The 22833-nt window shown below is 58.0% G+C and overlaps 1 protein-coding gene across 1 annotated transcript in view; it reads right to left on the bottom strand.

Moving 5' to 3' along the window:
* The window catches only part of LOC138243166 (RING finger protein 112-like), a 49283-nt gene extending 28511 nt beyond the window's left edge, over positions 1-20772 (bottom strand). Inside the window, exons 1-10 of the mRNA XM_069198685.1 lie at positions 20726-20772; positions 19012-19108; positions 18468-18519; positions 18049-18313; positions 16936-17130; positions 15285-15416; positions 14783-14887; positions 5584-5634; positions 2904-2960; positions 2696-2782 (exon numbers count right to left, since the gene is read on the bottom strand). Coding sequence (XP_069054786.1) covers positions 2696-2782; positions 2904-2960; positions 5584-5634; positions 14783-14887; positions 15285-15416; positions 16936-17130; positions 18049-18313; positions 18468-18499 — 924 coding nt within the window. The 5' untranslated portion in view covers positions 18500-18519; positions 19012-19108; positions 20726-20772. The remainder of the gene's footprint in view (positions 1-2695; positions 2783-2903; positions 2961-5583; positions 5635-14782; positions 14888-15284; positions 15417-16935; positions 17131-18048; positions 18314-18467; positions 18520-19011; positions 19109-20725) is intronic.
* Positions 20773-22833: the final 2061 nt, after the last annotated feature.

The raw sequence follows: 22833 nt of genomic DNA, 5'->3' as shown, positions 1-22833 counted from the left end.
CCCAGCCTGTAGGGGCTGTACCCCAGCCTGTAGGGGCGCTCTGACCAGTCTGCAGTATCTGTACCCCAGCCTGTAGGGGGCTGTACCCCAGCCTGTAGGGGCGCTCTGACCAGTCTGCAGTATCTGTACCCCAGCCTGTAGGGGCGCTCTGACCAGTCTGCAGTATCTGTACCCCAGCCTGTAGGGGGCTGTACCCCAGCCTGTAGGGGTGCTCTGACCAGTCTGCAGTATCTGTACCCCAGCCTGTAGGGGCTGTACCCCAGCCTGTAGGGGCGCTCTGACCAGTCTGCAGTATCTGTACCCCAGCCTGTAGGGGGCTGTACCCCAGCCTGTAGGGGCGCTCTGACCAGTCTGCAGTATCTGTACCCCAGCCTGTAGGGGCGCTCTGACCAGTCTGCAGTATCTGTACCCCAGCCTGTAGGGGGCCGTACCCCAGCCTGTAGGGGCACTCTGACCAGTCTGCAGTATCTGTACCCCAGCCTGTAGGGGGCTGTACCCCAGCCTGTAGGGGCACTCTGACCAGTCTGCAGTATCTGTACCCCAGCCTGTAGGGGGCTGTACCCCAGCCTGTAGGGGTGCTCTGACCAGTCTGCAGTATCTGTACCCCAGCCTGTAGGGGGCTGTACCCCAGCCTGTAGGGGTGCTCTGACCAGTCTGCAGTATCTGTACCCCAGCCTGTAGGGGGCTGTACCCCAGCCTGTAGGGGCACTCTGACCAGTCTGCAGTATCTGTACCCCAGCCTGTAGGGGGCTGTACCCCAGCCTGTAGGGGTGCTCTGACCAGTCTGCAGTATCTGTACCCCAGCCTGTAGGGGGCTGTACCCCAGCCTGTAGGGGCGCTCTGACCAGTCTGCAGTATCTGTACCCCAGCCTGTAGGGGGCTGTACCCCAGCCTGTAGGGGCACTCTGACCAGTCTGCAGTATCTGTACCCCAGCCTGTAGGGGGCTGTACCCCAGCCTGTAGGGGCACTCTGACCAGTCTGCAGTATCTGTACCCCAGCCTGTAGGGGCGCTCTGACCAGTCTGCAGTATCTGTACCCCAGCCTGTAGGGGGCTGTATCCCAGCCTGTAGGGGCGCTCTGACCAGTCTGCAGTATCTGTACCCCAGCCTGTAGGGGCGCTCTGACCAGTCTGCAGGATCTGTACCCCAGCCTGTAGGGGGCTGTACCCCAGCCTGTAGGGGCGCTCTGACCAGTCTGCAGTATCTGTACCCCAGCCTGTAGGGGGCTGTACCCCAGCCTGTAGGGGTGCTCTGACCAGTCTGCAGTATCTGTACCCCAGCCTGTAGGGGCACTCTGACCAGTCTGCAGTATCTGTACCCCAGCCTGTAGGGGGCTGTACCCCAGCCTGTAGGGGCGCTCTGACCAGTCTGCAGTATCTGTACCCCAGCCTGTAGGGGGCTGTACCCCAGCCTGTAGGGGCGCTCTGACCAGTCTGCAGTATCTGTACCCCAGCCTGTAGGGGGCTGTACCCCAGCCTGTAGGGGCGCTCTGACCAGTCTGCAGTATCTGTACCCCAGCCTGTAGGGGGCTGTACCCCAGCCTGTAGGGGCGCTCTGACCAGTCTGCAGTATCTGTACCCCAGCCTGTAGGGGGCTGTACCCCAGCCTGTAGGGGCGCTCTGACCAGTCTGCAGTATCTGTACCCCAGCCTGTAGGGGGCTGTACCCCAGCCTGTAGGGGTGCTCTGACCAGTCTGCAGTATCTGTACCCCAGCCTGTAGGGGGCTGTACCCCAGCCTGTAGGGGCACTCTGACCAGTCTGCAGTATCTGTACCCCAGCCTGTAGGGGGCTGTACCCCAGCCTGTAGGGGCGCTCTGACCAGTCTGCAGTATCTGTACCCCAGCCTGTAGGGGGCTGTACCCCAGCCTGTAGGGGCACTCTGACCAGTCTGCAGTATCTGTACCCCAGCCTGTAGGGGCGCTCTGACCAGTCTGGAGTATCTGTACCCCAGCCTGTAGGGGGCTGTACCCCAGCCTGTAGGGGCGCTCTGACCAGTCTGGAGTATCTGTACCCCAGCCTGTAGGGGCGCTCTGACCAGTCTGCAGTATCTGTACCCCAGCCTGTAGGGGCGCTCTGACCAGTCTGCAGTATCTGTACCCCAGCCTGTAGGGGCGCTCTGACCAGTCTGCAGTATCTGTACCCCAGCCTGTAGGGGGCTGTACCCCAGCCTGTAGGGGTGCTCTGACCAGTCTGCAGTATCTGTACCCCAGCCTGTAGGGGGCTGTACCCCAGCCTGTAGGGGTGCTCTGACCAGTCTGCAGTATCTGTACCCCAGCCTGTAGGGGGCTGTACCCCAGCCTGTAGGGGCGCTCTGACCAGTCTGCAGTATCTGTACCCCAGCCTGTAGGGGCACTCTGACCAGTCTGCAGTATCTGTACCCCAGCCTGTAGGGGCGCTCTGACCAGTCTGCAGTATCTGTACCCCAGCCTGTAGGGGCGCTCTGACCAGTCTGCAGTATCTGTACCCCAGCCTGTAGGGGCACTCTGACCAGTCTGCAGTATCTGTACCCCAGCCTGTAGGGGTGCTCTGACCAGTCTGCAGTATCTGTACCCCAGCCTGTAGGGGGCTGTACCCCAGCCTGTAGGGGTGCTCTGACCAGTCTGCAGTATCTGTACCCCAGCCTGTAGGGGCGCTCTGACCAGTCTGCAGTATCTGTACCCCAGCCTGTAGGGGGCGCTGGCTCCTGTCCTCTTACCTGGACGATCTTGTCCAGGTGCTGGGCTCCCCCATTCTCGCCCAGCTCCGCAGACTGGGTCCAGTCTCGCACCAGGAAGTCGAAGCCCTGGATCGGAGATGGAGAGAGGTCTCAGGGAGACTCACGCAACATGTCCGCCCGGAGAGCCCCAGTCAGACGCGGACGCTTGGACACCTCGACGTGAGAGATCGGAGAGGAGGGGGTTCACCTGCAGGTGCTGCAGGCGGAAGGCATCTCCACCCTGTTCCAGCACCTGACACAGGAGCTGCAGGGAGAGAGAGAGAGAGGGAGAGAGGCACTGAGGGAGAAGGCACTCAGGGCTTTCTACGCAATAAGAAGGAGGCTCTTCAACATCAGCCCACCAACAAGAATCTGGCTCCAAATATTTGAAAGTGTAATCCAACCCATTGCCCTATGCGGCAGTGAAGTGTGGGGTCCCCTCACAGACCAGGATTACACCCAATGGGACAAACACCCCACAGAAACTCTGCACATGGAGATCTGTAGAATCTTCCTCCGTGTGCAGAGAAAAACTCCTAACAACGGGTGCAGGGCCGAATTAGGCCAGTACCCTCTATTGATAAACATACAGAAAAGAATATTAAAGTATTGGCTACACCTAAAAAACAGTGACCAAAATTCCTACCACCACAAAGCCCTGCTGAGCCAAGAGCTGAGCCCAAAACAGAGCCCCCTGAGCCAGCTGGTCCTGAGGGTCACCGACCTGAGCCACACCAACACTAACCAGCATCAGGACAGCACTGCTAGAGCACCACAACCCAGACTCAACCACATCACAGCACAATACACACAACTCACAACCAGCCTCAGGACAGCACTGCTAGAGCACCACAACCCAGACTCAACCACATCACAGCACAATACACACAACTCACAACCAGCCTCAGGACAGCACTGCTAGAGCACCACAACCCAGACTCAACCACATCACAGCACAATACACACAACTCACAACCAGCCTCAGGACAGCACTGCTAGAGCACCACAACCCAGACTCAACCACATCACAGCACAATACACACAACTCACAACCAGCCTCAGGACAGCACTGCTAGAGCACCACAACCCAGACTCAACCACATCACAGCACAATACACACAACACACAACCAGCCTCAGGACAGCACTGCTAGAGCACCACAACCCAGACTCAACCACATCACAGCACAATACACACAACACACAACCAGCCTCAGGACAGCACTGCTAGAGCACCACAACCCAGACTCAACCACATCACAGCACAATACACACAACTCACAACCAGCCTCAGGACAGCACTGCTAGAGCACCACAACCCAGACTCAACCACATCACAGCACAATACACACAACACACAACCAGCCTCAGGACAGCACTGCTAGAGCACCACAACCCAGACTCAACCACATCACAGCACAATACACACAACTCACAACCAGCCTCAGGACAGCACTGCTAGAGCACCACAACCCAGACTCAACCACATCACAGCACAATACACACAACTCACAACCAGCCTCAGGACAGCACTGCTAGAGCACCACAACCCAGACTCAACCACATCACAGCACAATACACACAACTCACAACCAGCCTCAGGACAGCACTGCTAGAGCACCACAACCCAGACTCAACCACATCACAGCACAATACACACAACACACAACCAGCCTCAGGACAGCACTGCTAGAGCACCACAACCCAGACTCAACCACATCACAGCACAGATCAGACAGCAATATCTCACACACTGGGACACACACACACAAATACAACATAAACTGGAATGCTACAGAACCTTAAACAGACAATACACACTAGCTGAATATTTGACCAAAATAAAAAATAAACAGAAACAGACCCTGACGAAGTACAGGCTCAGTGACCACAACCTGGCCATAGAAACTGGGCGACACAGGCAGACCTGGCTGCCCAGAGAGGACAGGCTGTGCTCCCACTGCCAGCAGGGAGAAATAGAGACAGAGGTGCACTTCCTACTGCACTGTGACAGATACTCTGGGATTAGAGAAACATTCGTCCCGAAATTCAGAAATCTCATCCCAGAGTTCCCACACCTGCCAAAACCACAACAGGTCCCAATCCTACTGGGAGAGGGAGGAGGGAACTCAGCTGAACTGGCAGCCCAGTATGTGATCTCCTGTCACAGCCTGAGGAACAGTGAGTCCGTCTCCCAATAATGCTCCAGCCGCCTACAGTATATGTCAATATTATATAATATGTCTTTGTTGTAAATGTCTGTAACATGTCTGTAGATTTTATTTTACTTTTATTTTTTGTTTTGTTCCATGTTAATTTGATTATTTTTATTTGCTTTGGCAACACTGATTGTACCCATCGGTCATGCTAATAAAGCACTTTGAATTGAATTGAATTGAATTGAGAGAGAGAGAGAGAGAGAGGGGTCAGGGTGAGAGAGAGAGAGAGGGGTCAGGGTGAGTCAGACAGGTGAGAGAGAGGGGTCAGGGTGAGAGAGATAGGGGTCACCTTGAATTGAATTGAATTGAATTGAAAGAGCGGAGACAGAGACAGGGGAGAGAGAGAGAGACAGGGGAGAGAGAGAGAGAGCAGAGACAGAGGAGAGAGAGAGCAGAGACAGAGACAGAAGACAGGAGAGAGAGAGACAGACAGGGGAGACAGGGGAGACAGAGACAGAGACAGAGACAGAATCGTCTCACACACAGATACAGGGACAGCAGCTCCCTAGCCTGCCTGATCAGCACACCCAGCACCACGAGACCTGCAGAGCCCCGGCCACATCGCAAGTCACCAGCAGGGGGCGCACATGTCTGGGTCACGGGGTGCCCACTGGTGTCTATTGCCTGGGGGTGCGAGTCCCGAGCCCAGACCGCGCCCTGTGAGCTGTACCTCCAGGTATTCCAGTTCGGACGTCTTCACATCGCCACGCACGTTGAAGATCTGGGAGAGAGGAGAGGGGCAGTCAGGGGCAGTGGGGTACAGGCAGGGGCAGTCAGGGGCAGAGGGGTACAGGCAGGGACAGGCAGGGACAGTCAGGGGCAGAGGGGTACAGGCAGGGACAGGCAGGGACAGTCAGGGGCAGAGGGGTACAAGCAGGGGCAGTTAGGGACAGTGGGGTACAGGCAGGGACAGTCAGGGGCAGTGGGGTACAGGCAGGGACAGGCAGGGGCAGTGGGGTGCAGGCAGGGACAGTCAGGGGCAGTGGGGTACAGGCAGGGGCAGTCAGGGGCAGAGGGGTACAGGCAGGGGCAGTAGGGGTCAGTAGGGGTCAGCAGGGCTCAGTGAGGTTCAGTAGGGGTCAGTAGAGGTCAGCGGGGCTCAGTGAGGTTCGTAGGGGTCAGTAGGGGTCAGCAGGGCTCAGTGAGATTCAGTGAGGTTCAGTAGGGGTCAGCGGGGCTCAGTGAGATTCAGTAGGGGTCAGTAGGGGTCAGCAGGGCTCAGTGAGATTCAGTGGGGTTCAGTAGGGGTCAGCGGGGCTCAGTGAGATTCAGTGGGGTCAGTAGGGGTCAGCGGGGCTCAGTGAGATTCAGTAGGGGTCAGTAGGGGTCAGGCAGGGCTCAGTGAGGTTCAGTAGGGGTCAGTAGGGGTCAGCAGGGCTCAGTGAGATTCAGTGGGGTTCAGTAGGGGTCAGCAGGGCTCAGTGAGATTCAGTGGGGTTCAGTAGGGGTCAGCGGGGCTCAGTGAGATTCAGTGGGGTTCAGTAGGGGTCAGCGGGGCTCAGTGAGATTCAGTAGGGGTCAGTAGGGGTCAGCAGGGCTCAGTGAGATTCAGTAGCGGTCAGTAGGGGTCAGCAGGGCTCAGTGAGATTCAGTAGGGGTCAGTAGGGGTCAGCAGGGCTCAGTGAGATTCAGTAGGGGTCAGTAGGGGTCAGCGGGGCTCAGTGAGATTCAGTAGCGGTCAGTAGGGGTCAGCAGGGCTCAGTGAGATTCAGTAGGGGTCAGTAGGGGTCAGCAGGGCTCAGTGAGATTCAGTGGGGTTCAGTAGGGGTCAGCGGGGCTCAGTGAGATTCAGTGAGGTTCAGTAGGGGTCAGCGGGGCTCAGTGAGATTCAGTAGGGGTCAGTAGGGGTCAGCAGGGCTCAGTGAGATTCAGTGGGGTCAGTAGGGGTCAGCGGGGCTCAGTGAGATTCAGTAGGGGTCAGTAGGGGTCAGCAGGGCTCAGTGAGATTCAGTGAGGTTCAGTAGGGGTCAGCGGGGCTCAGTGAGATTCAGTAGCGGTCAGTAGGGGTCAGCAGGGCTCAGTGAGATTCAGTGGGGTTCAGTAGGGGTCAGCGGGGCTCAGTGAGATTCAGTAGGGGTCAGTAGGGGTCAGCAGGGCTCAGTGAGATTCAGTAGCGGTCAGTAGGGGTCAGCAGGGCTCAGTGAGATTCAGTAGGGGTCAGTAGGGGTCAGACGGGCTCAGTGAGATTCAGTAGGGGTCAGTAGGGGTCAGCGGGGCTCAGTGAGATTCAGTGGGGTCAGTAGGGGTCAGCGGGGCTCAGTGAGATTCAGTAGGGGTCAGTAGGGGTCAGCGGGGCTCAGTGAGATTCAGTGGGGTCAGTAGGGGTCAGCGGGGCTCAGTGAGATTCAGTAGGGGTCAGTAGGGGTCAGCGGGGCTCAGTGAGATTCAGTGGGGTTCAGTAGGGGTCAGCGGGGCTCAGTGAGATTCAGTGGGGTTCAGTAGGGGTCAGCGGGGCTCAGTGAGATTCAGTGGGGTCAGTAGGGGTCAGCAGGGCTCAGTGAGATTCAGTAGGGGTCAGTAGGGGTCAGCAGGGCTCAGTGAGATTCAGTAGGGGTCAGTAGGGGTCAGACGGGCTCAGTGAGGTTCGTAGGGGTCAGTAGGGGTCAGCGGGGCTCACTGAGATTCAGTAGGGGTCAGTAGGGGTCAGCGGAGCTCAGTGAGATTCAGTGGGGTCAGTAGGGGTCAGCGGGGCTCAGTGAGATTCAGTGAGGTTCAGTAGGGGTCAGCGGGGCTCAGTGAGATTCAGTGGGGTCAGTAGGGGTCAGCGGGGCTCAGTGAGATTCAGTAGGGGTCAGTAGGGGTCAGCAGGGCTCAGTGAGATTCAGTGAGGTTCAGTAGGGGTCAGCGGGGCTCAGTGAGATTCAGTGGGGTCAGTAGGGGTCAGCGGGGCTCAGTGAGATTCAGTAGGGGTCAGTAGGGGTCAGCAGGGCTCAGTGAGGTTCAGTAGGGGTCAGTAGGGGTCAGCGGGGCTCAGTGAGATTCAGTAGGGGTCAGTAGGGGTCAGCGGGGCTCAGTGAGGTTCAGTAGGGGTCAGTAGGGGTCAGCGGGGCTCAGTGAGATTCAGTAGGGGTCAGTAGGGGTCAGCGGGGCTCAGTGAGATTCAGTGAGGTTCAGTAGGGGTCAGCGGGGCTCAGTGAGATTCAGTAGGGGTCAGTAGGGGTCAGCGGGGCTCAGTGAGATTCAGTAGGGGTCAGTAGGGGTCAGCGGGGCTCAGTGAGGTTCAGTAGGGGTCAGTAGGGGTCAGCGGGGCTCAGTGAGATTCAGTAGGGGTCAGTAGGGGTCAGCGGGGCTCAGTGAGATTCAGTGAGGTTCAGTAGGGGTCAGCAGGGCTCAGTGAGATTCAGTAGGGGTCAGTAGGGGTCAGCGGGGCTCAGTGAGATTCAGTGGGGTCAGTAGGGGTCAGCGGGGCTCAGTGAGATTCAGTAGGGGTCAGTAGGGGTCAGCGGGGCTCAGTGAGATTCAGTAGGGGTCAGTAGGGGTCAGACGGGCTCAGTGAGATTCAGTGAGGTTCAGTAGGGGTCAGCGGGGCTCAGTGAGGTTAAGTTGGGTTCAGTAGGGGTCAGCAGGGCTCAGTGAGATTCAGTAGGGGTCAGTAGGGGTCAGCGGGGCTCAGTGAGATTCAGTAGGGGTCAGTAGGGGTCAGCGGGGCTCAGTGAGATTCAGTGGGGTTCAGTAGGGGTCAGCGGGGCTCAGTGAGATTCAGTGGGGTCACTAGGGGTCAGCAGGGCTCAGTGAGGTTCAGTAGGGGTCAGTAGGGGTCAGCAGGGCTCAGTGAGATTCAGTGGGGTTCAGTAGGGGTCAGCAGGGCTCAGTGAGATTCAGTGGGGTCAGTAGGGGTCAGCGGGGCTCAGTGAGATTCAGTAGCGGTCAGTAGGGGTCAGCAGGGCTCAGTGAGATTCAGTAGGGGTCAGTAGGGGTCAGACGGGCTCAGTGAGATTCAGTAGGGGTCAGTAGGGGTCAGCAGGGCTCAGTGAGATTCAGTGGGGTTCAGTAGGGGTCAGCGGGGCTCAGTGAGATTCAGTGAGGTTCAGTAGGGGTCAGCGGGGCTCAGTGAGATTCAGTAGGGGTCAGTAGGGGTCAGCAGGGCTCAGTGAGATTCAGTGGGGTTCAGTAGGGGTCAGCGGGGCTCAGTGAGATTCAGTGGGGTCAGTAGGGGTCAGCGGGGCTCAGTGAGATTCAGTAGGGGTCAGTAGGGGTCAGGCAGGGCTCAGTGAGGTTCAGTAGGGGTCAGTAGGGGTCAGCAGGGCTCAGTGAGATTCAGTGGGGTTCAGTAGGGGTCAGCAGGGCTCAGTGAGATTCAGTGGGGTTCAGTAGGGGTCAGCGGGGCTCAGTGAGATTCAGTGGGGTTCAGTAGGGGTCAGCGGGGCTCAGTGAGATTCAGTAGGGGTCAGTAGGGGTCAGCAGGGCTCAGTGAGATTCAGTAGCGGTCAGTAGGGGTCAGCAGGGCTCAGTGAGATTCAGTAGGGGTCAGTAGGGGTCAGCAGGGCTCAGTGAGATTCAGTAGGGGTCAGTAGGGGTCAGCGGGGCTCAGTGAGATTCAGTAGCGGTCAGTAGGGGTCAGCAGGGCTCAGTGAGATTCAGTAGGGGTCAGTAGGGGTCAGCAGGGCTCAGTGAGATTCAGTGGGGTTCAGTAGGGGTCAGCGGGGCTCAGTGAGATTCAGTGAGGTTCAGTAGGGGTCAGCGGGGCTCAGTGAGATTCAGTAGGGGTCAGTAGGGGTCAGCAGGGCTCAGTGAGATTCAGTGGGGTCAGTAGGGGTCAGCGGGGCTCAGTGAGATTCAGTAGGGGTCAGTAGGGGTCAGCGGGGCTCAGTGAGATTCAGTGAGGTTCAGTAGGGGTCAGCGGGGCTCAGTGAGATTCAGTAGCGGTCAGTAGGGGTCAGCGGGGCTCAGTGAGATTCAGTGGGGTTCAGTAGGGGTCAGCGGGGCTCAGTGAGATTCAGTAGGGGTCAGTAGGGGTCAGCAGGGCTCAGTGAGATTCAGTAGCGGTCAGTAGGGGTCAGCAGGGCTCAGTGAGATTCAGTAGGGGTCAGTAGGGGTCAGACGGGCTCAGTGAGATTCAGTAGGGGTCAGTAGGGGTCAGCGGGGCTCAGTGAGATTCAGTGGGGTCAGTAGGGGTCAGCGGGGCTCAGTGAGATTCAGTAGGGGTCAGTAGGGGTCAGCGGGGCTCAGTGAGATTCAGTGGGGTCAGTAGGGGTCAGCGGGGCTCAGTGAGATTCAGTAGGGGTCAGTAGGGGTCAGCGGGGCTCAGTGAGATTCAGTGGGGTTCAGTAGGGGTCAGCGGGGCTCAGTGAGATTCAGTGGGGTTCAGTAGGGGTCAGCGGGGCTCAGTGAGATTCAGTGGGGTCAGTAGGGTTCAGCAGGGCTCAGTGAGATTCAGTAGGGGTCAGTAGGGGTCAGCAGGGCTCAGTGAGATTCAGTAGGGGTCAGTAGGGGTCAGCAGGGCTCAGTGAGATTCAGTAGGGGTCAGTAGGGGTCAGACGGGCTCAGTGAGGTTCGTAGGGGTCAGTAGGGGTCAGCGGGGCTCACTGAGATTCAGTAGGGGTCAGTAGGGGTCAGCGGAGCTCAGTGAGATTCAGTGGGGTCAGTAGGGGTCAGCGGGGCTCAGTGAGATTCAGTGAGGTTCAGTAGGGGTCAGCGGGGCTCAGTGAGATTCATTGGGGTCAGTAGGGGTCAGCGGGGCTCAGTGAGATTCAGTAGGGGTCAGTAGGGGTCAGCAGGGCTCAGTGAGATTCAGTGAGGTTCAGTAGGGGTCAGCGGGGCTCAGTGAGATTCAGTGGGGTCAGTAGGGGTCAGCGGGGCTCAGTGAGATTCAGTAGGGGTCAGTAGGGGTCAGCAGGGCTCAGTGAGGTTCAGTAGGGGTCAGTAGGGGTCAGCGGGGCTCAGTGAGATTCAGTAGGGGTCAGTAGGGGTCAGCGGGGCTCAGTGAGGTTCAGTAGGGGTCAGTAGGGGTCAGCGGGGCTCAGTGAGATTCAGTAGGGGTCAGTAGGGGTCAGCGGGGCTCAGTGAGATTCAGTGAGGTTCAGTAGGGGTCAGCGGGGCTCAGTGAGATTCAGTAGGGGTCAGTAGGGGTCAGCGGGGCTCAGTGAGATTCAGTAGGGGTCAGTAGGGGTCAGCGGGGCTCAGTGAGGTTCAGTAGGGGTCAGTAGGGGTCAGCGGGGCTCAGTGAGATTCAGTAGGGGTCAGTAGGGGTCAGCAGGGCTCAGTGAGATTCAGTGAGGTTCAGTAGGGGTCAGCAGGGCTCAGTGAGATTCAGTAGGGGTCAGTAGGGGTCAGCGGGGCTCAGTGAGATTCAGTGGGGTCAGTAGGGGTCAGCGGGGCTCAGTGAGATTCAGTAGGGGTCAGTAGGGGTCAGCGGGGCTCAGTGAGATTCAGTAGGGGTCAGTAGGGGTCAGACGGGCTCAGTGAGATTCAGTGAGGTTCAGTAGGGGTCAGCGGGGCTCAGTGAGGTTAAGTTGGGTTCAGTAGGGGTCAGCAGGGCTCAGTGAGATTCAGTAGGGGTCAGTAGGGGTCAGCGGGGCTCAGTGAGATTCAGTAGGGGTCAGTAGGGGTCAGCGGGGCTCAGTGAGATTCAGTGGGGTTCAGTAGGGGTCAGCGGGGCTCAGTGAGATTCAGTGGGGTCACTAGGGGTCAGCAGGGCTCAGTGAAGTTCAGTAGGGGTCAGTAGGGGTCAGCAGGGCTCAGTGAGATTCAGTGGGGTTCAGTAGGGGTCAGCAGGGCTCAGTGAGATTCAGTGGGGTCAGTAGGGGTCAGCGGGGCTCAGTGAGATTCAGTAGCGGTCAGTAGGGGTCAGCAGGGCTCAGTGAGATTCAGTAGGGGTCAGTAGGGGTCAGACGGGCTCAGTGAGATTCAGTAGGGGTCAGTAGGGGTCAGCAGGGCTCAGTGAGATTCAGTGGGGTTCAGTAGGGGTCAGCGGGGCTCAGTGAGATTCAGTGGGGTCAGTAGGGGTCAGCGGGGCTCAGTGAGATTCAGTGGGGTTCAGTAGGGGTCAGGCAGGGCTCAGTGAGATTCAGTGGGGTTCAGTAGGGGTCAGCAGGGCTCAGTGAGATTCAGTAGGGGTCAGTAGGGGTCAGCGGGGCTCAGTGAGGTTCAGTAGGGGTCAGTAGGGGTCAGCGGGGCTCAGTGAGATTCAGTGGGGTCAGTAGGGGTCAGCGGGGCTCAGTGAGATTCAGTGAGGTTCAGTAGGGGTCAGCGGGGCTCAGTGAGGTTCAGTAGGGGTCAGTAGGGGTCAGCGGGGCTCAGTGAGATTCAGTAGCGGTCAGTAGGGGTCAGCAGGGCTCAGTGAGATTCAGTGAGGTTCAGTAGGGGTCAGCGGGGCTCAGTGAGATTCAGTAGGGGTCAGTAGGGGTCAGCGGGGCTCAGTGAGGTTCAGTAGGGGTCAGTAGGGGTCAGCGGGGCTCAGTGAGATTCAGTAGGGGTCAGTAGGGGTCAGCAGGGCTCAGTGAGATTCAGTGGGGTTCAGTAGGGGTCAGCAGGGCTCAGTGAGATTCAGTGGGGTTCAGTAGGGGTCAGCGGGGCTCAGTGAGATTCAGTAGGGGTCAGTAGGGGTCAGCGGGGCTCAGTGAGATTCAGTGGGGTCAGTAGGGGTCAGCGGGGCTCAGTGAGATTCAGTAGGGGTCAGTAGGGGTCAGCAGGGCTCAGTGAGATTCAGTAGGGGTCAGTAGGGGTCAGCAGGGCTCAGTGAGATTCAGTGGGGTTCAGTAGGGGTCAGCGGGGCTCAGTGAGATTCAGTAGCGGTCAGTAGGGGTCAGCAGGGCTCAGTGAGATTCAGTAGGGGTCAGTAGGGGTCAGCAGGGCTCAGTGAGATTCAGTGGGGTTCAGTAGGGGTCAGCGGGGCTCAGTGAGATTCAGTAGGGGTCAGTAGGGGTCAGCGGGGCTCACTGAGATTCAGTGGGGTCAGTAGGGGTCAGCGGGGCTCAGTGAGATTCAGTGGGGTTCAGTAGGGGTCAGACGGGCTCAGTGAGATTCAGTAGGGGTCAGTAGGGGTCAGCGGGGCTCAGTGAGATTCAGTGAGGTTCAGTAGGGGTCAGCGGGGCTCAGTGAGATTCAGTAGGGGTCAGTAGGGGTCAGACGGGCTCAGTGAGGTTCAGTAGGGGTCAGTAGGGGTCAGCGGGGCTCAGTGAGATTCAGTGAGGTTCAGTAGGGGTCAGCGGGGCTCAGTGAGATTCAGTGGGGTTCAGTAGGGGTCAGCGGGGCTCAGTGAGATTCAGTGGGGTTCAGTAGGGGTCAGCGGGGCTCAGTGAGATTCAGTGGGGTCAGTAGGGGTCAGCAGGGCTCAGTGAGATTCAGTGGGGTCAGTAGGGGTCAGCGGGGCTCAGTGAGATTCAGTGAGGTTCAGTAGGGGTCAGCGGGGCTCAGTGAGATTCAGTAGGGGTCAGTAGGGGTCAGCGGGGCTCAGTGAGATTCAGTGGGGTTCAGTAGGGGTCAGCGGGGCTCAGTGAGATTCAGTGAGGTTCAGTAGGGGTCAGCGGGGCTCAGTGAGATTCAGTAGGGGTCAGTAGGGGTCAGCGGGGCTCAGTGAGATTCAGTGGGGTCAGTAGGGGTCAGACGGGCTCAGTGAGATTCAGTAGGGGTCAGTAGGGGTCAGCGGGGCTCAGTGAGATTCAGTGAGGTTCAGTAGGGGTCAGCGGGGCTCAGTGAGATTCAGTGGGGTCAGTAGGGGTCAGACGGGCTCAGTGAGATTCAGTAGGGGTCAGTAGGGGTCAGCGGGGCTCAGTGAGATTCAGTGGGGTTCAGTAGGGGTCAGCGGGGCTCAGTGAGATTCAGTAGGGGTCAGTAGGGGTCAGCAGGGCTCAGTGAGATTCAGTAGCGGTCAGTAGGGGTCAGCAGGGCTCAGTGAGATTCAGTGGGGTTCAGTAGGGGTCAGCGGGGCTCAGTGAGATTCAGTGGGGTCAGTAGGGGTCAGCAGGGCTCAGTGAGATTCAGTAGGGGTCAGTAGGGGTCAGCGGGGCTCAGTGAGATTCAGTAGGGGTCAGTAGGGGTCAGCGGGGCTCAGTGAGATTCAGTAGGGGTCAGTAGGGGTCAGCGGGGCTCAGTGAGATTCAGTAGGGGTCAGTAGGGGTCAGCGGGGCTCAGTGAGATTCAGTGGGGTTCAGTAGGGGTCAGCGGGGCTCAGTGAGATTCAGTGGGGTTCAGTAGGGGTCAGCGGGGCTCAGTGAGATTCAGTAGGGGTCAGTAGGGGTCAGCAGGGCTCAGTGAGATTCAGTGGGGTCAGTAGGGGTCAGCGGGGCTCAGTGAGATTCAGTGGGGTTCAGTAGGGGTCAGACGGTCTCAGTGAGATTCAGTAGGGGTCAGTAGGGGTCAGCAGGGCTCAGTGAGATTCAGTGGGGTTCAGTAGGGGTCAGCGGGGCTCAGTGAGGTTCAGTAGGGGTCAGTAGGGGTCAGCGGGGCTCAGTGAGATTCAGTAGGGGTCAGTAGGGGTCAGCGGGGCTCAGTGAGATTCAGTGGGGTTCAGTAGGGGTCAGCAGGGCTCAGTGAGATTCAGTGAGGTTCAGTAGGGGTCAGCAGGGCTCAGTGAGATTCAGTGAGGTTCAGTAGGGGTCAGCGGGGCTCAGTGAGATTCAGTGGGGTCAGTAGGGGTCAGCGGGGCTCAGTGAGATTCAGTAGGGGTCAGTAGGGGTCAGCGGGGCTCAGTGAGATTCAGTGGGGTTCAGTAGGGGTCAGCGGGGCTCAGTGAGATTCAGTGGGGTCAGTAGGGGTCAGCAGGGCTCAGTGAGATTCAGTGGGGTTCAGTAGGGGTCAGCAGGGCTCAGTGAGATTCAGTGGGGTTCAGTAGGGGTCAGCGGGGCTCAGTGAGATTCAGTGGGGTTCAGTAGGGGTCAGCGGGGCTCAGTGAGATTCAGTGGGGTTCAGTAGGGGTCAGCGGGGCTCACCAGGTGGGAGCTCAGGAGGACACTCAGGGCCAACAGCTTCACACTGAGCTCAGGCTTCCGATCCAGATCCATACAGCCCTCGGAGTCCAGCAGGAACACGGCCGTCTGAGAGACAGAGACAGAGACAGTCAGCACAGAGACCAGGGACCCCCCTGTCCCCCTGGACCCCCAGAGCCCCCCTCACCCTGCCCTCAGAGTCCAGCAGGAACACGGCCGTCTGAGAGACAGAGACAGAGACAGTCAGCACAGAGACCAGGGACCCCCCTGTCCCCCTGGACCCCCAGAGCCCCCCTCACCCTGCCCTCAGAGTCCAGCAGGAACACGGCCGTCTGAGAGACAGAGACAGAGACAGTCAGCACAGAGACTAGGGACCCCCCTGTCCCCCTGGACCCCCAGAGCCCCCCTCACCCTGCCCTCAGAGTCCAGCAGGAACACGGCCGTCTGAGAGACAGAGACAGAAACAGTCAGCACAGAGACCAGGGACCCCCCTGTCCCCCCTCACCCTGCCCTCCAGCGTCTCCAGGAACAGGGGCCGGTCCCAGATGAAGATGCCCCTTGTGGTGCTCTTGGTTCCCGGCTGCCACTCGAACCCGCGCAGAGAGCCCTCGTCATCCATCCAGTCCTCCACACGCTCCTGGGGCACAAGCTCACGGGTCAGAACCAAGCAGCGGGACAGGAGACTGCTCTACACAGAGAGTGGCGGGGGACGTTGACAGGAGACTGCTCTACACAGAGAGTGGCGGGGGAGGGTGACAGGAGACAGTGATCTACACAGAGAGTGGCGGGGGAGGGTGACAGGAGACTGCTCTACACAGAGAGTGGCGGGGGAGGGTGACAGGAGACAATGATCTACACAGAGAGTGGCGGGGGAGGGTGACAGGAGACAGTGATCTACACAGAGAGTGGTGGGGGAGGGTGACAGGAGACAGTGATCTACACAGAGAGTGGCGGGGGAGGGTGACAGGAGACTACTCTACACAGAGAGTGGTGGGGGAGGGTGACAGGAGACTGCTCTACACAGAGAGTGGCGGGGGAGGGTGACAGGAGACAGTGATCTACACAGAGAGTGGTGGGGGAGGGTGACAGGAGACTGCTCTACACAGAGAGTGGCGGGGGAGGGTGACAGGAGACAGTGATCTACACAGAGAGTGGTGGGGGAGGGTGACAGGAGACTACTCTACACAGAGAGTGGCGGGGAGGGTGACAGGAGACTACTCTACACAGAGAGTGGCGGGGGAGGGTGACAGGAGACTGCTCTACACAGAGAGTGGTGGGGGAGGGTGACAGGAGACAGTGATCTACACAGAGAGTGGCGGGGGAGGGTGACAGGAGACTGCTCTACACAGAGAGTGGTGGGGGAGGGTGACAGGAGACAGTGATCTACACAGAGAGTTGCGGGGGAGGGTGACAGGAGACTGCTCTACACAGAGAGTGGCGGGGGAGGGTGACAGGAGACTGCTCTACACAGAGAGTGGTGGGGGAGGGTGACAGGAGACAGTGATCTACACAGAGAGTGGCGGGGGAGGGTGACAGGAGACTGCTCTACACAGAGAGTGGCGGGGGAGGGTGACAGGAGACAGTGATCTACACAGAGAGTGGTGGGGGAGGGTGACAGGAGACTACTCTACACAGAGAGTGGTGGGGGAGGGTGACAGGAGACAGTGATCTACACAGAGAGTGGCGGGGGACGTTGACAGGAGACTACTCTACACAGAGAGTGGTGGGGGAGGGTGACAGGAGACAGTGATCTACACAGAGAGTGGCGGGGGAGGGTGACAGGAGACTGCTCTACACAGAGAGTGGTGGGGGAGGGTGACAGGAGACAGTGATCTACACAGAGAGTTGCGGGGGAGGGTGACAGGAGACTGCTCTACACAGAGAGTGGCGGGGGAGGGTGACAGGAGACTGCTCTACACAGAGAGTGGTGGGGGAGGGTGACAGGAGACAGTGATCTACACAGAGAGTGGCGGGGGAGGGTGACAGGAGACTGCTCTACACAGAGAGTGGCGGGGGAGGGTGACAGGAGACAGTGATCTACACAGAGAGTGGTGGGGGAGGGTGACGGGAGACAGTGATCTACACAGAGAGTGGCGGGGGAGGGTGACGGGAGACAGTGATCTACACAGAGAGTGGCGGGGGAGGGGAGTGCTCACCATTCTGGACAGCTTACGCAGGAGGTAGTTCAGGAGGAAGGACTTGCCCATCCTCCTCTCCCCGACGATGGCCACCACGCAGACCGGAGTCTGCCCCACGTCCTGGCACAGGAAGCAGTCCTGCAGGACTTCCTGGTGGAGCAGCAGGGAGCCATCGGCGCCGACCTCAACTAGCTGGACGGGCCTCCCAGGGGCCTGGGGACACACCGGGCGTTAACCACTGAGGACAGGGGCTCTGCTGTACACAGAGAGGGGTGGGAGGGGGGAACAAGCTGATACCCTGGCTTCTCTCCAGACACAGCTGGGTGAGCTCCTCCAGTCAGGACAGGAGGCTCTACTGTACACAGAGAGGGGTGGGAGGGGGGAACAAGCCGATACCCTGGCTTCTCTCCAGACACAGCTGGGTGAGCTCCTCCAGTCAGGACAGGAGGCTCTACTGTACACAGAGAGGGGCGGGAGGGGGGAACAAGCCGATACCCTGGCTTCTCTCCAGACACAGCTGGGTGAGCTCCTCCAGTCAGGACAGGGGGCTCTACTGTACACAGAGAGGGGCGGGAGGGGGGAACAAGCTGATACCCTGGCTTCTCTCCAGACACAGCTGGGTGAGCTCCTCCAGTCAGGACAGGAGGCTCTACTGTACACAGAGAGGGGCGGGAGGGGGGAACAAGCTGATACCCTGGTTTCTCTCCAGACACAGCTGGGTGAGCTCCTCCAGTCAGGACAGGAGGCTCTACTGTACATAGAGAGGGGCGGAAGGGGGGAACAAGCTGATACCCTGGCTTCTCTCCAGACACAGCTGGGTGAGCTCCTCCAGTCAGGACAGGAGGCTCTACTGTACACAGAGAGGGGCGGGAGGGGGGAACAAGCTGATACCTTGGCTTCTCTCCAGACACAGCTGGGTGAGCTCCTCCAGTCAGGACAGGAGGCTCTACTGTACACAGAGAGGGGCGGGAGGGGGGAACAAGCTGATACCTTGGCTTCTCTCCAGACACAGCTGGGTGAGCTCCTCCAGTCAGGACAGGGGGCTCTACTGTACACAGAGAGGGGCGGGAGGGGGGAACAAGCTGCCCATCCGGATGGGTTCGGTGGCCTACAGGGCCCCCTGTGGCTCACCTCCTCTCTGCTCACGGTCCTGGCCGGGTCACAGACCCGGCGGCACTGGGGACAGGTGGGCTCGTGGTCGGCCCAGAAGGTCTCGATGCAGCGCCGGCAGAACTCGTGGCCGCACTCGGTGCGCACCGGGTCGGAGAAGCCGCCCAGGCAGATGGAGCAGGCAGGCTCGGAGCACAGGGAGCTCAGCTCCGCCCCCTGCTGGAGCCAGGCCGGTGGGTAGCTCTCCTCTTCCTCCGGGAGCAGGCAGGACGAGGACATGCTGGCGCTGAGGGGAGACGAGGACACTCCTGGTGTAACTGGACCGGGCCTGAGCCACCGGACCGGCTGGACAGGACCAGAACCACCGGACCGGCTGTCCTCCCGGTGGAACAACAACATTAATAATAATAATAATAATAATAATTAATAAATAGGACAACCTTTTGTCTGGGAGGCTCTGCGAATTCCCCATGCCTGATCGTCACCACGTTCCTGTCCGGACAACGGGAAAACCATTTCAAACACAAACATGAACGGCATCATCTCACACAAATCCTCACAGTGTGTGTGTGTGTCGACCACACAGACAGATCAGAGCACGGTAACCACACGGTATGGATCGGCGCCGTCCTGTTCCGATCGGGTTACTGGGGTATGGGGTGGGGTGGGGTGGAGGGAGGAGTTCTGACGTTTCTCTGCAGCAGTACGTTGAGGAAGACTCCCCTCATTCGTTTGTGCTGGTCTCGCTCCCGAGATATAGCGCCTTGTCTCTCGGGTGATCATGTGATTGTGCACGGCGACTCCGGCCCCCAGTGACCCCAGTCTGCCCAGTTCAGGCGCTCTGTTACCGGTGCGAGAGGAACAGCTCTGCAGCTGTGGTCCTCTGTGTGCCCGGGTGGGGGCGGTGGGTTCTGTGTTTAATATCAGTGTCTTCTGCGCTTCTGTGAGAGCAGGAAGATTGAATTCATCACCAGTATCACGTACCCTGATCAGAAGAGCTGTGGGCGCAGTCGTACAATCGCACGTCCTCACCAAGAGACCTTAACGAGTGCGTCACAGTGCCGTCCTTTTGAAAAAACAGCTGAAGAAATAATAATCATAATAATTAATAACTCCTTACACTTACATAGCGCTTTTTCTGGACACTCCACTCAGAGCTCTTTACAGGTCCTGGGGATCCCACTACCGCCACCAGTGTGCAGCTCTTTACAGGTCCTGGGGATCCCACTACCGCCACCAGTGTGCAGCTCTTTACAGGTCCTGGGGATCCCACTACCGCCACCAGTGTGCAGCTCTTTACAGGTCATGGAGATCCCACTACCGCCACCAGTGTGCAGCTCTTTACAGGTCCTGGGGATCCCACTACCGCCACCAGTGTGCAGCCCCACCTGGATGATGCTCCAGTCCTCTCCCCACACACCAGCTCTCAGTGGGGAGGAGAGCAGAGGGATGAAGCCAGTTCAGAGAGGGGGGTTATTAGGAGGCCATGATGGGTAAAGACCAGGGGGGTAATTTGGCCAGGACACTGGGGTGACACCCCTTCTCTTCTCGAGAGACACCCTGGGATTGTTAATGACCACAGAGAGTCAGGACCTCGGTTTGACGTCTCATCCGCAGGACGGCGCCTGTTTACAGTCCAGTGTCCCCGTCACTATACTGGGGCATCAGGACCCACACAGACCGCAGGGTGAGAGTGCCCCCTGCTGGCCCCACTCACACCTCTCCCAGCAGCAGCCTCAGTGTTTTCCCAGGAGTCTCCCCTCCAGGTACTGGCCAGGCTCACACTGCTGGGCTCTGGTGGGGCTGCCAGCTAGGGCTGCAGGGCGCTATACACCGAGTTGATCCAGGTACTGCTGTTGCAAAAACAACACTGGGGGTCCCTCTCGTCTGACACGCGCGAAAACATTGTTTTTATCTTTTTATTTTCCTCGCCCCGGTCTCGTGAAACCGAAAGCGGAGCCACCTTGTGGTTTTATTTTTTCGTGTGTGAAAACTTGAGCCCTGAAACGATTCCGACGTTTATGTCGGCCATGTCCCTTTCTAGACCGAGTTGCAAACTTAATATTAAAAAAAGAGAGAGAGAGAGACCGAGGCTGGTATTTGCTGTGGAGAAAAATACGTCACGTTACGTTTCAGCCCCGTCGAAAACGATACTAAAATTTCGCTGGTAATGAATGTCCTGTGTCTGAGCACTTGAAACCGGGTGAGAAGGAGTATCTGGAGACTATTTCAACTGTGAAAGCGGTGCAGACTCGAATTTGCTCGAACCTTTCTCAGAAATTGTTTTTATTTTGCGCTTTGTACCCCTTGACGATGGGTTTTGTCTTGAAATGTTACTTGCACGCTCTTTCATGCATTGAAAAAGCGGCTCCGAGTTCACGGGCGCTTCTCCGCCGCAGATGCGCACCCTGAAGTCCTCGCTGTCCTGGCCCGACTGCCAGATGAGGCGTTTATCCCCTAATTAGGAAATAAAGCCCCCCCCCCCACAACGTCGTCGGAGAACCGGGCCGGTGTGGGCCGCTGAAACAGCTCTGCCTACAGGAAGCGCCGGAGCGGCAGCTGGACCCGACCGCTGTCTGTCCGACAGCTTCTCTTATCTCCCAGGGCTGTGCTGAAGTCCCACAGCCACCCTGAGCCACCCTGAGCCCCTCTCTCTCTCTGTTGATTAAATAATCACTCGGGATCTGTCTTTACTCACCCAAGGGGGCAGCTCGGAGCTCAGCTGTCCTGGAGAGAAAGAGAAAGAGAAAGAGTTTCCAGCAGGAGGAAGTGAGACACCATGAGCAGCTGACTCACCAGACCAGCACCCAGAGCACTTATTACCACACTGCCCTGTGTTTTTACCCTGATCTCACTGGGCTCTACTGTGTTTTTACCCTGATCTCACTGGGCTGTACTGCACTGTCCTGTGTTTTTACCCCTATCTCACTGGGCTGTACTGCACTGTCCTGTGTTTTTACCCCTATCTCACTGGGCTCTACTGCACTGTCCCATGGTTTTACCCTGATCTCACTGGGCTCTACTGCGCTGTCCTGTGTTGTTACACTGATCTCACTGGGCTGTACTGCGCCGTACCGTGTTGTTACCCTGATCTCACTGGGCTCTACTGCACAGTACTGTGTTTTTACCCTGATCTCACTGCGCTGTCCTGGTCCGACTGCCAGATGACGCGTTTATCCCCTATTTAGGAAATAAAGGGGCGACTTGTTTTCGATCTCGGGGTATTTTCACGCAGCTCGTTACTGACTCATGTCCGAATTCACTCAGTCCTCACGCTGCTGTATATATATATAGCGCCTTTCTTCGGCGGGGGGGTGACCTCGCCCCGGCCCCCCCACAACGTCGTCGGAGAACCGGGCCGGTGTGGGCCGCTGAAACAGCTCTGCCTACAGGAAGCGCCGGAGCAGCAGCTGGACCCGACCGCTGTCTGTCCGACAGCTTCTCTTATCTCCCAGGGCTGTGCTGAAGTCCCACAGCCACCCTGAGCCAACCTGAGCCACCCTGAGCCCCTCTCTCTCTCTGTTGATTAAATAATCACTCGGGATCTGTCTTTACTCACCCAAGGGGGCAGCTCGGAGCTCAGCTGTCCTGTAGAGAAAGAGAAAGAGAAAGAGAAAGAGTTTCCAGCAGGAGGAAGTGAGACACCATGAGCAGCTGACTCATCACACCAGCACCCAGAGCACTTATTACCACACTGTCCTGTGTTTTTACCCTGATCTCACTGGGCTCTACTGTGTTTTTACCCTGATCTCACTGGGCTGTACTGCACTGTCCTGTGTTTTTACCCTGCTCTCACTGCGCTGTCCTGTGTTTTTACCCTGATCTCACTGGGCTGGACTGCGCTGTCCTGTGTTTTTACCCCTATCTCACTGGGCTGTACTGCGCTGTCCTGTGTTTTTACCCCATCTCACTGGGCTGTACTGCACTGTCCCATGGTTTTACCCTGATCTCACTGGGCTCTACTGCGCTGTCCTGTGTTGTTACACTGATCTCACTGGGCTGTACTGCGCCGTACCGTGTTGTTACCCTGATCTCACTGGGCTCTACTGCACAGTACTGTGTTTTTACCCTGATCTCACTGCGCTGTCCTGGTCCGACTGCCAGATGACGCGTTTATCCCCTATTTAGGAAATAAAGGGGTGACTTGTTTTCGATCTCGGGGTATTTTCACGCAGCTCGTTACTGACTCATGTCCGAATTCACTCAGTCCTCACGCTGCTGTATATATATATAGCGCCTTTCTTCGGCGGGGGGGTGACCTCGCCCCGGCCCCCCCACAACGTCGTCGGAGAACCGGGCCGGTGTGGGCCGCTGAAACAGCTCTGCCTACAGGAAGCGCCGGAGCAGCAGCTGGACCCGACCGCTGTCTGTCCGACAGGTTCTCTTATCTCCCAGGGCTGTGCTGAAGTCCCACAGCCACCCTGAGCCAACCTGAGCCACCCTGAGCCCCTCTCTCTCTCTGTTGATTAAATAATCACTCGGGATCTGTCTTTACTCACCCAAGGGGGCAGCTCGGAGCTCAGCTGTCCTGTAGAGAAAGAGAAAGAGAAAGAGTTTCCAGCAGGAGGAAGTGAGACACCATGAGCAGCTGACTCATCACACCAGCACCCAGAGCACTTATTACCACACTGTCCTGTGTTTTTACCCCTATCTCACTGGGCTCTACTGTGTTTTTACCCTGATCTCACTGGGCTGTACTGCGCTGTCCTGTGTTTTTACCCCTATCTCACTGGGCTGTACTGCGCTGTCCTGTGTTTTTACCCCTATCTCACTGGGCTGTACTGCACTGTCCCATGGTTTTACCCT

This window comes from Lepisosteus oculatus, chromosome 14 (genome assembly GCF_040954835.1).
Source record: "Lepisosteus oculatus isolate fLepOcu1 chromosome 14, fLepOcu1.hap2, whole genome shotgun sequence".
Classification (NCBI taxonomy): domain Eukaryota; kingdom Metazoa; phylum Chordata; class Actinopteri; order Semionotiformes; family Lepisosteidae; genus Lepisosteus; species Lepisosteus oculatus.
The sequence above is the reverse complement of the archived record's forward strand: the minus strand, read 5'-3'. Positions and strand labels throughout refer to the sequence as shown.